An 18540-nucleotide genomic window follows, 5' to 3' on the forward strand; every position below is an offset into this window, starting at 1 on the left:
AGCTCGGTTGTGCTGCTACTCGCTAATCTGTGCATTCGTGCACTTTCGTTGCATCTTGAAAACGGCTATCGGTGAAAATGAAGAATTTCCTAAAGCAAATACTTCGTGGGAGCTTAGTTTATCATAATTTAGGCAGTATCACAAACATGATGAAAGCGATATAGGAAATGGTACAAACTTCTGGATTATCCAATGTGCTCAGATATAGTAGGCGCTCTAGCAGGTTCAAACTCCTGTATAATAATGGTAGTCATGTGTTCAAATAATCGACACGATGCGCTTTATTCAGGTAACCATTTCATTGTAGTTGGAGAAGGTGAAATTTAGGAAATAACCCCCGAATTCTGAGGTTATATTGTTACGTCTACGAGGGGTTTATTCGAAGCAGACGTAACGGTCGACTCGACAGTTTACCGCAGTGAACGCGAAGCAGCGAGCTCTTGCCACCAACCGAACGTCCTCTTCTTCTGCTACCACCATGTTCCCCGCTACACAGGTGCACATACCTAAATTACACATGTGGTAACACTTCCCTCCGCGCAGACGAAGCCCACTGGGCGAGTCAAACAGTCTCTCGAGGAATAAAGCGCTTCAAACGTGCAACATGGACAAGTTCAGTTTTTGCAGACCGTCGGCCGTTTGAATGGAGACGCGCTATGCGGTAAACTAAATCACTGATACGGTCTACAACAAGATAAGGTCCCGCATAGTGCGCTAGCAGTTTCTCGCTCAAACCGCGTTTTCTAGTTGGTGTCCACAGCAACACTAGGTCGCCGTGATTGTACGTCACGTGTCGGCGTCGGCGGTCAAAATGTGCCTTCGAGCGATCTTGCAAAGCAAGAGTGCGCAAATAAGCAAGGCGTCTAGCTTCTTCTGCCCGACAGATGATCTCGGATATGCTGGGATCATGGTGGTCCAAACACGGGAAGATGGTATTCAGGGTATGACGAGGTGGTCGAGCATATAGAAGAAAGGACTGTAGCCGGTAGTTTCATGCTGAGCGGTGTTGAATGCATATGTGATAAAGGGTAGAATACTGTCCCAGTCCTTGTGATCGGATGCAACATACATAGACAGCATGTTCGAGAGAGTTCTGTTCGTTCGTTCAGTTAGACCGTTCGTTTGGGGATGGTATGGCGTAGAGTGCCGAAACCTTGAAGCACAGACACGAAGCATCTCTTCCATCACGTCTGCTGTGAATTGTCGGCCACGGTCACTGATTACGATTTTGGGAGGTCCATGTCGAAGAATTGCAAAACGTAGCATGAAGGAAGACACATCGGCTGCAGTTGCCGATGGTATGGTAGCTGTCTCGCAGTACCGTGTTAAATGGTCAGTGCAAACGACTATCCAGTGATTTCCATCAGAAGACCGGGAAAAGGGTCCAAGGAGGTCAATCCCGACTTGCTCGAATGGAGTTCTAGGGGGCGGCACCGGATGTAATCGCCCTAAAAGAGCACTTGTTGGGCGCTTATGACGTTGACACTCGTTATAGCTAGACACGTATTGTTCCGTCATCTGGCGCATTTTGGGCCAGTAGAATCTTTCTTGAAGACGGCACAGAATTTTCGCTGTGCTTAGATGACTGGATTTTGGGTCATCATGCATAGCCTGCAAAACATAAACGCGAAGACTCTTCGGAACAACCAGAAGATATCGTGAGCCGGTGTTGGTGTAGTTCTTTTTGTAAACTAGCCCGTCTAGGATGCAGAAGGGCGTAGGCGATGATTTTGGTTTGGTAGCAAGAAGCTGTTGTATGGTGCTGTGCCTTTGTTGCTCATCCTTGAAGGTCTTGTTGTCGGGAAATGGTTGGTCGAGTGATGCAATGTAGGTATCGAAGGTGTCCACGTCACATTCCATCGTTGTAAGCGGTAATCGCGAAAGACAATCTGCGTCAGCGTGGCATCGGCCGCTTTTATAGGAAACCGTGAAATCGTATTCTTGTAGACAAAGTGCCCAGCGCGCCAGCCGACCAGATGGGTCACGCAGGTTGACCAACCAGCAGAGAGAATGATGGTCTGTCACGACGGTAAAGAGGCGTCCGTACAGGTAGGACCGGAAGCGCTGCACTGTGAAGGCTACTGCAAGGCATTCTTGCTCTGTGACAGTGTAGTTACGCTCGGACTTGCTGAGCGAGCGGCTTGCATACGCTACGACGTGTTCTTGATTATCCAAGCGTTGAACCAGGACAGCACCTACACCAATACCGCTGGCGTCTGTGTGAATCTCAGTGGGAGCGAGAGGATTGAAGTGTCGAAGAATCGGATGGGACGTCAAAAGAAACTTCAACTCCGAAAAAGCAGACTCGCATTCCGGGGTCCAGTCAAACTGCGCACCTTTCTGAAGCAGACACGTGAACGGGTATGCGATATTGGCAAAGCCAGGAATGAATCGGCGAAAGTATGAACAAAGCCCCAAAAAGCTGCGCAGTTCTTTCACCGAGCTTGGCTGCTTAAATGCCTCCACTGCGGCCGTCTTGGCGGGATCCGGTCGTATGTCTTCTTTGTTTACTAAGTGTCCAAGGACGAGTGTTTGGCGCTCTCCAAAACGACATTTCTTCGAGTTGAGCACCAAGCGTGCTTTGCTTAGGCAGTCCAGTACGAGGCCAAGGCGCATGTTGTGCTCACAAAAGGTGCGCCCAAAAATTACAACGTCGTCCAAGTAACACATACACACTTCCCACTTCAAACCACGCAGAATGTTCTCCATAAATTGTTCAAAAGTTGCGGGCGCGTTGCAGAGTCCGAACGGCATCACATTGAATTCAAATAGTCCATCTGTTGTAACAAATGCCGTTTTCTCCTTGTCTTCCTCGTGCATTGGAATCTGCCAGTAGCCTGACCTCAGATCCACAGACGAAAAGTAAGAGGTTGATGATAGACAGTCGATAGCATCATCAATCCGCGGGAGTGGGTATACGTCTTTTTTAGTGATGTCGTTGAGACGGCGGTAGTCAACACAAAATTGCCATGTCCCATCCTTTTTCTTCACTAGAATTACTAGAGCGGCCCACGGACTACATGATTCTTGAATTACATTTTGCTTGAGCATCTCGCAAACCTGTTCATTGATCACTGCGTGTTCCGAAGGCGATACACGATATGGTTTCTGTCGGAGAGGTCTGTGAGATGTCGTGTCGATTCGGTGCTTTATACGAGAAGCAGGGAATGACTGTGAGTCATGCTAAGCGAAATCAAAAATACCGGCATGTTTGCGCAGAATACTCGCCAGTTCATGACGTTCCTTGGTGCTGAGTGACTTATCAATCATAGCCATAATGGTGGTGTCCCTGGCGTGCTGATTATCGCAACGGGTCTTATCCGGGGAATCATTGCTTTCTGCGAGGGTGGCAAGCGAGAATACTTGGTGTTCACGAATCTCTGCAAGTTTCAGACCCTTCAGCAGCACTGTAGGTTCATTAGAGCAGTTAATCGCCCATAAACCAGTATGCCCTTGCGCAACCGATAATGTACAGTAGGGTATTAAAACTGTCTTCTTTATGCAACTGAGATGCACGGGCTCCACAGTTGCGTCAAATGTTTTCTCGCTTGCAGGTGAACAGGCAACAGGGACACATTTTGCAGACAACGGCGGCACAGTTGTGTCCACAGACACGCAAAGAGCACTTTCTTGAGAGGGCGAGTTTTCCATAAACGAAACTGGGATATCAGAATCTACTGTAATTTGTCCTGTGCGGCAATCAACAGTAGCACCACATAGCTTCAAGAAATCGAGTCCCAGAATGACGTCATGCGTAGTATGAGGGAGAACAGCAAACTCTGCGACAAAGTTCTGGCATGCCAAACTAACAGTCATAGTGCAGACACCAACAGGTTGTAACACCTCTCCGCTCACTCCACGAAACGTATCAGGACGGTCTCAACGAAACATAACCTTTCGTCCAAGAAGGCGGGTGAAAACTAAACTCATCACTGACACGCTTGCATTTGTGTCCACCAACGCCATCGTCGGTACACCATCGATAAGCACTCGAACCTTATTTATAAACATGGAAGCTAATGGAGGTATATCTGTTAAAATCAGACTGTCCGGCGACTTCACCTCCATCGGCCGCGCCGGCTAGTTTTCCCTAGGAGGCGAGGAGTGGCGGCGCCGAGGAGACGGTGATCGGTTGGCGCGAGGGGCAGGTGGTGGTGTCACACTGTGGTCAGAGGCCGAAGAATGGTTTCGTAGCGGTCCTGGGATCTCGTAAGACGCGCTTCCCGGGAGTGTCGGTGCTCGGGTAACGCCAGAACGGTTAAATCTCGGTGATCGGTCGTACCTTGGCGGCTGCCGGTAGTTGCGATACCTGGCAATGTGTCCTTCGAAGCCACAGTTGTAGCAGACTGGTAGAGGACGCTCGCTGAACCAATGCTGAGACCGCTCAGCTGTGAAGGGTCGGTGACGAGCTTGCTGAGCGGGGGCTGCCCACCTCTGTGTGGCGAGGCCGTGCCGAAGGCATTGGCCATATCGCTGGTCGGCCGCGAATGAGTCACGACGTGGCCTCGGATTTACAGTTTCGCTGATGTCTGCCACACATACCGATGGTGGCAAAGGAGCTGATGGTGCCGCCGTGTAGTACGGTGGATTGGTAGGTGGATGAGGAATGGTTTCGTCAACCCTACCACCTTGTTGCTGCAGCTCTTCACGCACAATTGCCCGAATAGTAGCCGCAAGGTCGGTGGGCGGGCTCACGTCGACGCTGGCAACCGTTGTCAAATTTGCCAGCCTACCAAATTTCGGGGTGATGCGACGAGTCTTCAATTTTTCAAACGTGCAGCAGTGATGTTGGACGTCGGAGGCAGAGGTGAGGTCATTTCTGCCTATCAGAAAATTGTAAACGTCTTCTGCTATGCCTTTCAATAGGTGTCCGACCCTGTCTTCTTCAGACATCTGCGGGTTTATAATCTTGCAAAGCTTAAGGACGTCCTCTATATAAGCAGTACAGGTTTCTCCAGGAGTCTGGGCTCTTCTAGCAAGAGTGCGCTCCACGCTTTTCTTTTTTGAGTCGGAGTCACCAAAACACTTTTTGAGTTTTTGAGCAAAAAGAGCCCATGTTGTCAAGGACTCTTCGTGGTTTTCATACCACATCAGTGCAGTGTCCGTGAGAAACAGTGCGACGTTTTCCAGCTGATCGATAGAGTTCCAGTGGTTGTACCGGCTCACTCTTTTGTAGTGCGTTAGCCACGCGTCCACATCTTCTCCTACCATTCCCGCGAACGGGCAGGGTTCCATGTAGTGATGCCTAGGGGTAGCCAGTGTAGATTGGCGCGAAGTCTAGGCGGTTGATTCTTGACCTTCGCTTTGGGCCATGACGACTGTTGTCGGCGGCAGACCGGCAAGACGACGGCTCCGGCGAACTCCGAACAGCTGTGGCTCCATGGTACGTCGACGTGTCGTACCCAGCACCTCCACCACTCTGTTACGTCTACGAGGGGTTTATTCGAAGCAGACGTAACGGTCGACTCGACGGATTACCGCTGCGAAGCAGCGAGCTCTTGCCACCAACCGAACGTCCTCTTCTTCTGCTACCACCATGTTCCCCGCTACACAGGTGCACATACCTAAATTACACATGTGGTAACAATATTGTGCAGAAATCCGCTGGGCTGTTTTCGTAGCGTAAGCTACATATTGTGGAGATTGAGCAGTTTCGCGTAGGTAACGGTGAGCAGTTCTGTGCAAGCAAGAGGAGCAGGGACGTCACACGGCACACAGCTGGCACGCCAAAGGCCTGGAAGTTCCTGGAGTCTCGTGTCATTGGTGGCTAGCACTTGACTCGCGTGAGATTGCTCGCTCGCTAGTACGTCCGTCCATAACTCACGCGATGACATATATCCTGTCGTAGCCAAGCTAAGCCACTGTAGTGATTTTATTGAGACGCGAAAATTCACTCCCCCCCCACCAAAGAAAAAAAGAAGACGCCCTCACAGACGCTGCATCAAGCCAGTGCTACGGTCTCTACATCAAAAAGAAGGTTAGCGGCCATGCCACTACACTGACAGGCTTCAAAGCGTTTGGTTGATGTTATGTTAAATTCTTATTTCATGGATGTGTGTTTGTACGTGTGTGTGTGTGTGTGTGTGTGTGTGTGTGTGTGTGTGTGTGTGTGTGTGTGTGTGTGTGTGTGTACACACACGCGTTTATGCTTCAGCGAAACGACACCGATGCCAGTCTACCAGCTGTCTCTAGGGCATATTTTATAGTGTCGTTAAATAGATGCCAATAGTTGGCCGATTGTAGGTGAAAGAGGCTATCCGCGTTTGTGCTCCTAGCATTTCGTCAGCCAACTTCTGTTGCCCCGCGTGACATGCAAGAGACGCGTGAGGCGACGCTAACTGTACTTGTGCGCCCAATTTTCTTCCTTTTTACAAACTTGGATGAGTGGCGTCGTCTGGTGTCTCCGTTCGAACTATTGGCAAGATGTCGGTAGGGAAACCGCCACCTTAAGCCAGTTTCGCATGGGAGTGACGGAGATGAGTGGCAGCACAGTGTGCCGCTTTTGCGTGGTGCCCGCCGCTTTGATAGGCAGTGTTTCCCATGATTCCGAGTCGAAGCGAGCTCCTCTCTGCGCGTGCCAATTCTCTACTGTGCTCCTGCCATCACGTGCCACTACGTCACTGCTCCCCACCCGTTTGGTCAAACGCTCTTCTGCAAGTGAATTTTTCTAACTCTGGCAGTGTAGATTGCAGCGTCCAGCGGACTCTTTAGAAACCTGTATTTGGCTCGCGCGATGGATGCCGTCCCTTTCTTGGGGCGAAATAGCTTCCATTGTGATTCTGTGTGGACTGTAGGCGACCTGCTGCACACAACTAGTTCAGGGTGATTGCTTGCCATACCGTGCTGCAGTGGAACGGAGCGAGTTCGTTGCAAACAAGGTTTAATTCACTTGTAAGCACATAACGAGGGCCTCTTAACCTGCAAAAAGGCCTAACCTGCCACCACGCCCCGCTGCAGTGGTCTAGTGGGTAAGGTACTCGGCTGCTGACCCGCAGGTCGCGGGATCGAATTTCTGCTGCGGCGACTGCATTTCTGATGGAGGCGAAAATGTTGTAGGCCTTTGTGCTCAGATTTGGGTGCATGTTTTAAAGAACCCCAGGTGGTCTATATTTTCGGAGCGCTCCACTACGGCGCCTCTCATAACCATATGGTGGTTTTGGTACGTTAAACCCCACATAACAATCATTAAACTGTCACCAGAGAGATTGTTAGCACTTTTTATATACGAACATACAGAAAGAAAAAAAGGTTTGGTAGCTGCGAGTGCATATACAGTCATCTACTGATATATCTGTGGTCGACATCAAGGTCCGCTGGCTATCAGGCTGTTGTGCAGGACAAAAGCTCTTTCTTTTTGTCCCAGTCGTATGTCTACACTAAGGTCTTCCAGCCACCTTGAAGAATCTTTCATCAATTGTTTATACTATTAATCTATTAGGGAACGGCGATATACCATTCGCTAATAGATTTCTCAGGTTTCGTTTGCCTGTGTGGAAACGACACATGATGGCTCTGTTGACTTGTGGATGTTGGTCACCACATTCCCTACGAAGGTCTTCCTTGTTCGGAGCTCTGTTTATGTATTTGGAAACGAGATCTAGAATAGGGAAATCTTTTAGCTGGTCCTTTTACCAAGCACATACGAGTAGTTTTGCCATTTTTAAGTGACTTGGACATTGTCGAACTTGTGCACCGAACTTCCCAGGCATTTAGTGACCACAGGAAAATTTTAATCAAGGTCGATCATTTCCATCCAGGAGAGTAGAGATCGACAGCATTCGTTCTTTTTCATCTGATTTCTCTCGAACTGCTGTAGTGTGTGTTCGCTGCCCAACACAGTTTCTTCATAAGTTCTGACAGGAAGACTTACGGCATCTGTGGAAGCCTCCCCTCTTCTATGTGCAATCGAAGCACGTTGATTGTGGAACAGTGAATGGAAGCAGTCCTTGCACAGCCCATCATAGTTTGGTGTGCACTGCTTTTAGATTTTTTCATTTGTTGCAAACACTTTTCATGTTTTCTGTCACAAAATACTAGTCGGAGCCAATAAGCAGCGATACAGAATTTCTGTTCTCTCCCTCTAAACAAATGCTCAATTATTCATTCCACTTTCTTTCATCTTCTTTACTTCTTCCCTCAAAATGTAAATGTGCTCTCCACAAATAGCTGCACACTTCCAGAGTTTCGATTTCAACGGCTTTGTCAGTCTCTTGTGTATAAAGGAGCACGTGGACTCTTCTCGTTTCCTGCATCTTTTGTTCTCCGAACAGTACAACCAGAACAGATGCAAGAACTGACAGCCAAGTTGACGAAATGGTTCCATGGTGACGAAGCTCCACCGACTTCCTCCTTCGAAAGAGCACCCTGTAGTTCTTTGACGACATCGTTCCTTTTATTCTAGCCATGCAGAACTGCAGTAGTATTAGAGAAGGTTAATTGCAATCAAAGAAGTTTCGTTTCCCTTCTTTTAGAAGTCCGGGCGGCACATACTGTATTTACTCTCGTAATCCTCGCACTCGCATAATTCTCGCACACGCACGATTTTTTTTTTCCTCGAGTAATTATTGCACCCCCGAAAATTGCCGCAATAATGTCGTCTGCTCGTTCCAGCCATTGATGATGATAGCGTGCACCATCTGGCGCGATCTCTTAAGCATCAAGCATACTATTATTGCACGGAGATTCAATCCAAGCCGAACCAAAGCGGCAAGTGCACATTGCAGTGTGTTTTGTATATTGTGTCGGTAATCTTGTCGCGTTTTGGGGCGATACTGAAGTTACATGGCTGCTTTCAAGTTATAAGTTATTGATCGTGTACTAAACAACGGCAACAGGGCCGCTGGTAGGCTCTTCAGAGTGGACAACTTTGGTGTTCACTACTGGTGACGGCAGCTGAAAGCCACCAAGACGCGTTGGGCCTGCCGTGTGCATAAGACTGGGATTGATGGTAAACTTTATTTCTTAAGGAAACTGCGGATGACAACATTCAACCATGTGTTGTGGGAATGTGAAGCCATCGGCCCCGCCTTTAGCAAGGACAGGTGCGCTGCGCTCTTACGCAGTCGCGAACTTAAGGATCACACCCTGGCCGTCCACAGTGCTCGTAAACGGGCCGCCAAGCTCAGCTTGACGGTCCCTACGTGGGATTAGTTGGGTGGCGCGGGGTCTCCCCTGCGTCTTTTCAGGAACAAAATAAAGTTTTAATCAATCAATTCTATTAAATAGCCATCAGCTCAGTACTAACATCCTACTCTTACCTTTTGAGGGCTCCTGTTGAGTGACGAACGCTACCGCTACGCCCGCAACGCCCAAAAGCTTTGCGTATGGTATTCTAGTTCTCGACTATTTGCTTGCACTTTTTGTGTTTCAAATAAATCTTGCCTTGTGTTAAACCTGTGCTTTTATTGTTGAAGTAAGTATTAAATAGTACTTCTCAAAGCTTGCTGTTAGTTGCTGGTGTGAGAATCTCGATTTGTGGCCTTGTTCTTATTTTTTTTATTCTGTACGAGTTCGTAAAAAGTTTTCCCCGTGTAATTCTCGCACCCCCCAAATTTGTATCAATTTTCCGTCAAAAATAAGTGTGCAGATTGTGCAAGTAAATACGGTAGATGTGAAGTGTTGTCTAGAGCGTCTATAGCACTTATTTTCCTCGGCAGTCCCTTGCCATATGGCCCTGTTTAAGACACCAAAAAAATCGCCTGTCCTTGGTGAGAATCTGCTTCTTGTCTGTGAAATTAATTTCGTCGTTGCAGACTTCGGCATGATTCTTCGTTGACCTGCAAAACAGACATGGACCAGGCTTCTCACAAGATACTGTCACACACAATAGAATAAGTACACTTTAATTCAGTACTTTAAATGGCACGAACTTGTGTCCTATAAACAAGCAAGCTAGAGAAAAAAAAATGCTGCCCGCATCTTCCCACCGGGGGAACTCAAGCAAATGCTTCGCAGAGTAGCGGGGTTATCACGTGAATGTTGCGTAATGGTATATGGTTCAGGAATGCTTAATTGTTATTTTGTCTTTATTAATCTTATTTATTGAATTTAGGAGAAGTGTTGCCTTCAAAATCAAACACAAGCCAAGTAAAAGCACCCTTGACCGAATTCCTAACATGCGATCCAGTGCTTGCAGATACGGGATGGCCAGTGAACAGTTGTGTAGCGCGAGCGGTCGCTTTTTTTTACTAGCAGACGCTGCCTGTGTCGGCCTTGCGAGGCAAGAGAGTGGGAGGAGAGAGACAGTTTTGTGGGTGTCTTCTTGGGCTGGCAGGAGACGGGTCATGCACAGTAGGGGGTGTGGATAGTGCCACCGCCGACTCCGAATCGCGACATCATGTGGTTAAAAAATATGTAAAAAATTTTTGTTCTCTGCAAGAGCACCTCTGCTTCTTGACATTCCGTACTTTGTCCCTCGCAAAGGTCGCGCGTGCTTCAGTTGTGAGCGTTGATCCTGACATACTCCGCCAGTGCTCCACGATGTCGGACACACGTACTTTGTATCTTCTACCAAGACTGCATCGTCCCGATGCTTGTATTTCCTGTGATTGCCGATGGAAGCATCCAGCAGTCATGTTTGATTGTCTTTCGTAGTATGGCTTCATATGGGAACGTCAAGTGACCTGTCGAATATTGTGCCGCCTTCACCAAAGTGATTGCTTCACGGCACTTTGGGGTTTAGTCATATTGACTATGAAGAAGGTCCACCTAATTTAATGAACATTGTATATTGTTTTCTTTTGACGACAGCCTAAACAAGTTGCATGCACAAACGTAGCCAAGTTCACTGAAGGGGATATAGGACAGAGTTTTCGTGTGCACTTTTTAAATTTCATTGTGGTGTGAACCAACTGCATTGTAAAATAAACAGCTCATGTAAAAGATATCTCCAAGGCGGGTGTGCCATATTTCACTATGGTTAATGCACTCAAATCTTATTCTTGACACACTCTTGACTATGTACTAGCTGTGTTAGACACAGCAATTGGTACGTCTTTTTGACAGTTTCAGTATAAAGTCTCCTTCGACTGGTTTTGTATTCACAAATACATCCTAGTGAATTTTTAATTGGAATGTGTCCTGCTTGTTGTAATTTGCAGTAGTGTATATATAACAAGTGTATATGTATTATTTCGCGAGCACATTATTCCGGATGGTGAGGCAGTGTTCCAGCTTCGCCGAATTTGTGTCGATTGCACACTAGTGACTCCTGTAGCTTTATAAATTTATTTTTTGTTAACCCGCACGTTTTGCTTCTGGCAGGGTGGCAACAAGCTGCCGCAGAGGCGTCACTGAGACCAGAGTTTACTTTGAGCACAAGCAGTGACTGCAAGGTACACACTGTTTGCTATATCATCTGTTAACTGCAGCATATTAAACTACAGACTGTCCCTGTTTTCTTTGAACATTGCCCTCCTGACTGGGGACGTATTCTGAAATGATTGCGAGAGGCAACAGTCGCACACTTGCATTTCGTGCGCGCAGATTGGCAGTTGCGCAATACTAGAAAAGTGCAGGTGCCATCGAGTATTTCCCTTGACGTGACACAACTCTACAGAGCTTCTGACATGCCCAGAGTAAAAGAGCACAGCTTAGCACTGTCAATTGGCGCTAAGGTCTAGCACATAGACGATAGTTTCTAGTTTTCAATGGTGGAATACAAAGTATTTTTTTCGCTGAAGCTTTCACCTTGAGGCGTTCTGAGTACTCGTTCTTTTGCCAGCACATGTTTTTTGTGGTTTGAGTGCGTCAGAAAGATGAACCGTACATTGCTCACGGGATTTATTAAGTGCTGGCGACATGTTGAGATGTTGAAGCGATGTTGCTACATCAGTGCACTACAGCCTAACTCTGGCTACACCAAGTTAAACTGTCAACAAAAAGATGTTTGACCCATACTGTACTTTCAACAATAGCACAAAACTTGTTCGAAGCACTTTCAACACATTTTATATTTCGAATAGCCAGAGTGAAGCCTACGTAGATCGAAAATGCCTTACCCGGGTCACTATGCGTTCGTACAGTACGCCCACTCTCGTGCTGTCAGTCATTAGTAAACCAATGGTGAGTGCAAGGAAGACGTTGCTCTGGCTGGTTATAGAACACACCTCGCCAAAAATGATGCTGTCGCTTTTCATGATCCTTTCAGAATACAGGCCCAATAGCGGCTGAGGCTGTCATGCTCGTATCTCTTAGCTTATCACACGTGAAATTGGAATTTTTGTATACACTGAAAATATCATGATTGCTTGTTAGGTTTGCAGCTTGGGCGAGTTGGTTCATGCCTATAAGAGGGACAACGCAGCACAAAATTCAAACATACGCATGATGAAGAAGACACGACATGAGCAATGTTTGAATTTTGCACCGTTTTTACTCTTCGAATTATGATTGCATTGTGGCACTATTCACTGTGAAAAAGCCACTTTGGTGTCCACATTTTCAAAGCAACCCATTGAATTCCTTCATGTTATAGTTAGCCTTCAAAGCTATAGGACTAGGCTTGTGCCAATTATGAATCTTAGGTTCGAAGTGAATAGTGACTTGGTACAAAGAACTTTGAATCGAATTAGAGTAGTATGTATTGCACATTATAAAGGAAAATGAGCATATTTCTCATGACTCAGCTAACCGACTCAAATACATTTTTTATTAAATTGTCGCATGGAATGTGCCTATGTCATTGTTTTCGTTTCAAAAGCCATGGAGGTAACTTGGAATTGTAGGAAGATTTGACTTTTGGATAAATAGGCTGACAAACTGTGAAATATGTTAGGTTTCAAAATTTACTATACGTATAGCATATGAGCTAGAATAACAAGCTTTTCAAATTGAATAAGGAAGAATTGATGTCACGATATTATGTTGATTTAACCTTGAAAGGAGGTTTTGCAACAATGCAGATTTTTTTTAAAAGGTGTAACTGAATTAAAGAGTAGTACAGCCTTATGGGCTCACGGACATGTGACATAAAATGCAGTTCACTGTCTAGGCGGCAGTTACCATGAATGTTGATGGGGGGATGTGGGGCACATTACCAGCTTTTTCATATCTTCCGGCGCCGCTGACATTTATTCTGCATGCACTCGACGACCTTGAGTCTTCACCCCACCAATTCGTCGTAAAATTGAAGGATGGACTAGCCGCCCGCGGATCACGCAGGAAGGGGCAATACTAGACCCACGGAGTCATCACACTGTCCACCAGGGGAAAGAGTGGGTGTGTGGAGTGTATTATTAGTAATAGCATGGCTGCTTAAACTACGACAATGTTTGAGGTACTCTTTTGACATGTCATCTCTTCTTACCCCGTTATGCTTTTTCTTTTCTTTTTTTCTCGTTCATCTTTTCCTGTGCTCTCCCCTCCTGTCTTAGCATGCGATATGAGGACACGGAAGTGATGTAAATATTGTTATGCCTTGAAAGAGACGGGGTTCCAGTCAAAACATCGGCAAAGGAAAAGTTATGTGAAGGTGTGAAGGTGCATCAGTTTTATACTTATAACCTTGCGGCAACCAGCTATTCTTTAGCTTATATGCCTTTATATATATATATATATATATATATATATATATGTATATATATATATATGTATATATATATATATATATGTATATATGTATATATATATATATATGTATATATGTATATATATATATATATGTATATATGTATATATATATATATATGTATATATGTATATATATATATATATGTATATATGTATATATATATATATATGTATATATGTATATATATATATATATGTATATATGTATATATATATATATATGTATATATGTATATATATATATATATGTATATATGTATATATATATATATATATGTATATATGTATATATATATATATATATGTATATATGTATATATATATATATATGTATATATGTATATATATATATATATGTATATATGTATATATATGTATAGCAGCCGCGTCAGCAGCACGGGTAAGTGAGCTCTGCACATATCTACCTATAACTTTAGCAATTTTGGTTCTAGGAGGGTCAGAGTGGTGGCTATTTGTTCGTGAAGATACAAGGAGTTCAACCGCTACAAATACTGCTATTACAAACGAAAATTTTAAATTTTAGGAGCAGAAAACAGTGTGAATCTGTGAAAACAACAGTCGGACCACGTGTTTTTTACGATCGCTTGTAGCTTCGTTAATATTCTACCGGGAAACTTCTTACTTATGAAGTTGAAAGACCTTAGGGTAGACCTGACGCTACTGAAGTTTGATCAGGCTAGGTTTAATAGTTCCAGAGTTATTCCGCAATCAAAATTAAGCCTAATCACTAAAAAGATTAAATTGGTAATGTCACCTCGCGAATGCATTTAAATTTTGTCCGCTTAATATAATAATAGACCGCACCCCATAGGCTACCAGGAGGCCCAATTCCGTACACTCTAGGCCCTTAATTGAGGTGGTAATCAGCAAAAAGCTCATTTCATTAAAACAAGTTTTCAAAAGGAGCTGCAAACGCCACCGAAAAATAGCTAATATCTTCTTTTAGAACACAACAGTCCGGTTTTTTTCGTGTAAAAATTTTGATAGCTTAAGGTAACCGGAAGATGCAGAGTTAGGATATAACGATACAGAGTAAAAATATAACGAGAACCGCTAATAAACGTGTGGCGCCCGCGTCTTCCCTCGCTCAGAGGAGAAGGGTGGCTCACTGCTCGGGTGAAAGGTACGCCCGTCAGATCAGTCTTGAACCACGTGTTTTTTTTTTTTTCTTACGATCGTTTTTAACTTTGCTAATAACCTACTGGGAAACTTCTAACTCATGCAGTGCAAAGCCCTAGTTGTAGACCTGTCGCCGCTCAGGTTTCATCAGGACAGAAGTAATAGTACCGGAACTATTTCGTGACCAAAATTAAGCCTAATCACTAAAAAGATTAATTTGGTAACATCACCTCACAAACGAATTTAAATTTTGTCCGCTTAATATATTAATAAACAGCACCCCATAGGCTAATTGGAGGCCCAACTCCGTACTCTCTAGACCCTTAATTAAGGGGGTGATCAGCAAAAATCTCATTTCATTAAAACATTTTCATAAAATAACCACGAACTTGACTGATACACCGCTGAAAAATACATTTACAACATAACAATCCGGGTGCGGCGATGGCGTAGTGGTTAGAGCATCCGCCTTGCATGCAAGAGGTCCGTGGCTCAAATCCCGGTGCCACGCAGTTCCCAACCGTAAAAAAAAAAAAAATCCGCGTGTTGATGGAACTGCATTAAGAGGCCTGGGGTGCGGCCTCACCGGTAACCACCGCCGGGAATGCACTCCCTCACCAGAGAAGGATTGGCCATCCTGGTGCAGTATCTGGCCACTACCTCCCACATGCATACGTCAAATAACTCACGGCCCTCAGTCCCCAGCAGCTGCGAAGCAACTGATTATGGCGGCAGTCAGATCTGCAACGCAGCAGAGGGTGCTAAGAATCTCTGGACCACAGGCCGCCTTTGGAACCTGAACTTTGCAACGTTTAACGCTAGAACCTTATCTAGTGAAGGAAGTCTAGCTGTACTGTTTGAGGAGCAAGAGGGTGTTAAATGGGATATAATAGGGCTCAGTGAGGTTAGGAGGACAGATGAGGCCTATACGGTGCTACAGAATGGGCATGTCCTTTGCTATCAGGGATTGGCTGACAGAAGAGAACTGGGAGTGGGGTTCCTAATTCACAGAAATATACCTGGCAACATAGAGGAATACTATAGCATTAATGAAAGGGTGGTAGGTATTGTAATTAAACTGAATAAAAGATACAAGATGAAGGTAGTACAGGCTTACGCGCCTACATCCAGCCATGATGACGCTTCAGTTGAAAGCTTCTATGAAGACGTGGAATCGGCAATCAGTAAAGTAAAAACACAGTATACTATAGTGATGGGCGACTTTAATGCAAAGGTAGGGAAGAAGCAGACTGGAGACCAGGCAGTAGGAGATTATGGCATCGGCACTAGAAATGCCAGAGGAGAGCTACTAGTAGAAATCGCAGAATGCAATAATTTGCGGATTTTGAATACCTTCTACCGAAAACGAGAAAACCGCAAGTGGACATGGAGGAGCCCTAATGGCGAAAGTAAGAACGAAATAGACTTTATAATGGCTGCACACCTAGGAATCGAGCAGGATGTGGAAGTGGTTGGCAAGGTACGATGTAGTGACCATAGAATGGCCTATCGGGGCTTGGCAGACAGAAGAGAACTGGGAGTGGGGTTCCTAATTCACAGAAACATAGCTGGCAACATAGAGGAATAGTATAGCATTAATGAAAGGGTGGTAGGTATTGTAAATAAACTGAATAAAAGATACAAGATGAAGGTAGTACAGGCTTACGCGCCTACATCCAGCCATGATGACGCTTCAGTTGAAAGCTTCTATGAAGATGTGGAATCTGCACTGAGTAAGGTAAAAACACAGTATACTATAGTGATGGGCGACTTTAATGCAAAGGTAGGGAAGAAGCAGGCTGGAGACCAGGCAGTAGGAGATTATGGCATCGGTGAGGAGAGCTACCAGTAGAATTCGCAGAACGCAATAATTTACGGATTACGAATACCTTCCACCGAAAATGAGGAAACCGTAAGTGGACATGGAGGAGCCCTAATGGCGAAAATAAGAACGAAATAGACTTTATAATGACTGCACACCCAGGAATGGTGCAGGATGTGGAAGTGGTTGGCAAGGTACGATGCAGTGACCATAGAATGGTACGGTCTCGAATTCGCCTAGACTTGAAGAAGAAACGAGAGAAACTGATACGCAAGAAGCCAATCAATGAGCTAGCACTGAGAGGGAAAGTACAGGTATTCAGAGTGTCGCTGCAGAACAGGTACTCGGCTCTTAGTGAGGAAACCAACGTTAGCGTAGATACAATGAATGATAATCTGACGAATATCATTACGAAGTGTGCAGTGGAAGTTGGAAGTAGGGTAGTTAGACAGGACACTGGCAAGCTTTCCCAGGAAACGAAGAACCTAATTAAGAAGCGTCAAATCATGAAAGTGTCAAGTACAACAGACAAAATAGAACTGGCAGAGCTTTCGAAGTTGATTAATAGATGTAAAGTATGCGATGTAAGAAGGTAATAACATGGAGAGAATTGAACACGCTCTGAAAAACGGAGGAAGCGTCAAAGCAGTTAAGAGGAAACTTGGGATAGGCAAAAGTCGTATGTATGCACTAAGGGACAAAGAAGGCAAAATAACTACCAATACGGATAGGATACTTAAAATAGCGGAGGAGTTTTACAGAGATCTGTACAGTAGCCGAGACAACCACGACCTCAATACTATAAGAACTAGCAGTAACCCAGATGACACCCCACCAGTAATGATAGAAGAAGTCAGAAAAGCTTTGGAGAGCATGCAAAGAGGCAAAGCTGCTGGTGAGGATCAGGTAACATCAGATCTGCTGAAAGATGGAGGACAGATTGTGTTAGAAAAACTAGCCACCCTGTTCACGAGGTGTCTCCTGGCGGGAAGGGTACCAGAGTCTTGGAAGAACGCTAACATCATCCTAATACTAAGAAAGGAGATGACGAGGACTTGAAGAATTACAGGCCGATCAGCTTGCTCTCTGTAGTATACAAGCTATTTACAAAGGTAATTGCTAACAGAGTAAAGAAAACATTAGAATTCAATCAGCCAAAGGAACAAGTAGGATTTCAAACAGGCTACTCAACAATTGACCACATTCATACTATCAATCAGGTAATAGAGAAATGCTCAGAGTATAAGCAACCACTATACATAGCCTTCATAGAACACGAGAAGGCGTTTGATTCAGTAGAAATATCAGCCGTCATGCAGACACTGCGGAATCAGGGCGTAGATGAAGTACATATAAACATTCTGGAAGAAATCTACAGGGGATCAACTGCTACCATAGTGCTTCATAAAGAAAGCAACAGAATACCAATCAAGAAGGGTGTAAGGCAGGGGGACACAATCTCCCCAATGCTATTTACCGCGTGCTTTCAGAAGCCTAGAATAGGAACAGTTAGGGATAAGAGTTAGTGGAGAATACCTTAGTAAACTGCGCTTCGCCGATGACATTGCATTGCTGAGTAACTCGGGGGACAAATTGCAACTCATGATTACGGAGTTAGACAAGGAGAGCAGAAAGGTGGGTCTTAAAATTAATCTACAGGAAACGAAAGTAATGTACAACAACCTCGGAAAGGAGCAGCGATTTGAGATAGGTAATAGTGCACTTGAAGTTGTAAAAGACTATGTCTACTTAGGGCAGGTAATAACCGCAGAGCCTAACCACGAGATTGAAGTAACTAGAAGAATAAGAATGGGGTGGAGCACATTCGGCAAGCACTCTCAAATTATGACAGGTAGATTGCCACTATCCCTCAAGAGGAAGGTTTATAACAGCTGTATCTTGCCGGTACTTAGCTACGGAGCAGAAACCTGGAGACTTGCAAAGAGGGTTCAGCTTAAATTGAGGACGACGCAGCGAGCAATGGAAAGAAAAATGGTAGGTGTAACCTC

The 18540-nt window shown here is 45.1% G+C and overlaps 1 protein-coding gene across 4 annotated transcripts in view; it reads left to right on the top strand.

The window, feature by feature from the left end:
• Aldh-III (Aldehyde dehydrogenase type III) overlaps window positions 1-18540 on the top strand; it is a 180444-nt gene that overhangs the window by 154135 nt on the left and 7769 nt on the right. Inside the window, exon 11 of one of the 4 annotated variants that reach the window (XM_037432078.2) lies at window positions 11263-11333. The exons of the other annotated variants lie outside the window; for them this stretch is intronic. Within the exon in view, the coding sequence (XP_037287975.1) occupies window positions 11263-11295 (33 nt within the window). The 3' untranslated portion in view covers window positions 11296-11333. The remainder of the gene's footprint in view (window positions 1-11262; window positions 11334-18540) is intronic. 4 annotated transcript variants of the gene reach the window in all.

Source organism: Rhipicephalus microplus, unplaced genomic scaffold (assembly GCF_043290135.1).
Source record: "Rhipicephalus microplus isolate Deutch F79 unplaced genomic scaffold, USDA_Rmic scaffold_14, whole genome shotgun sequence".
Lineage (NCBI taxonomy): Eukaryota > Metazoa > Arthropoda > Arachnida > Ixodida > Ixodidae > Rhipicephalus > Rhipicephalus microplus.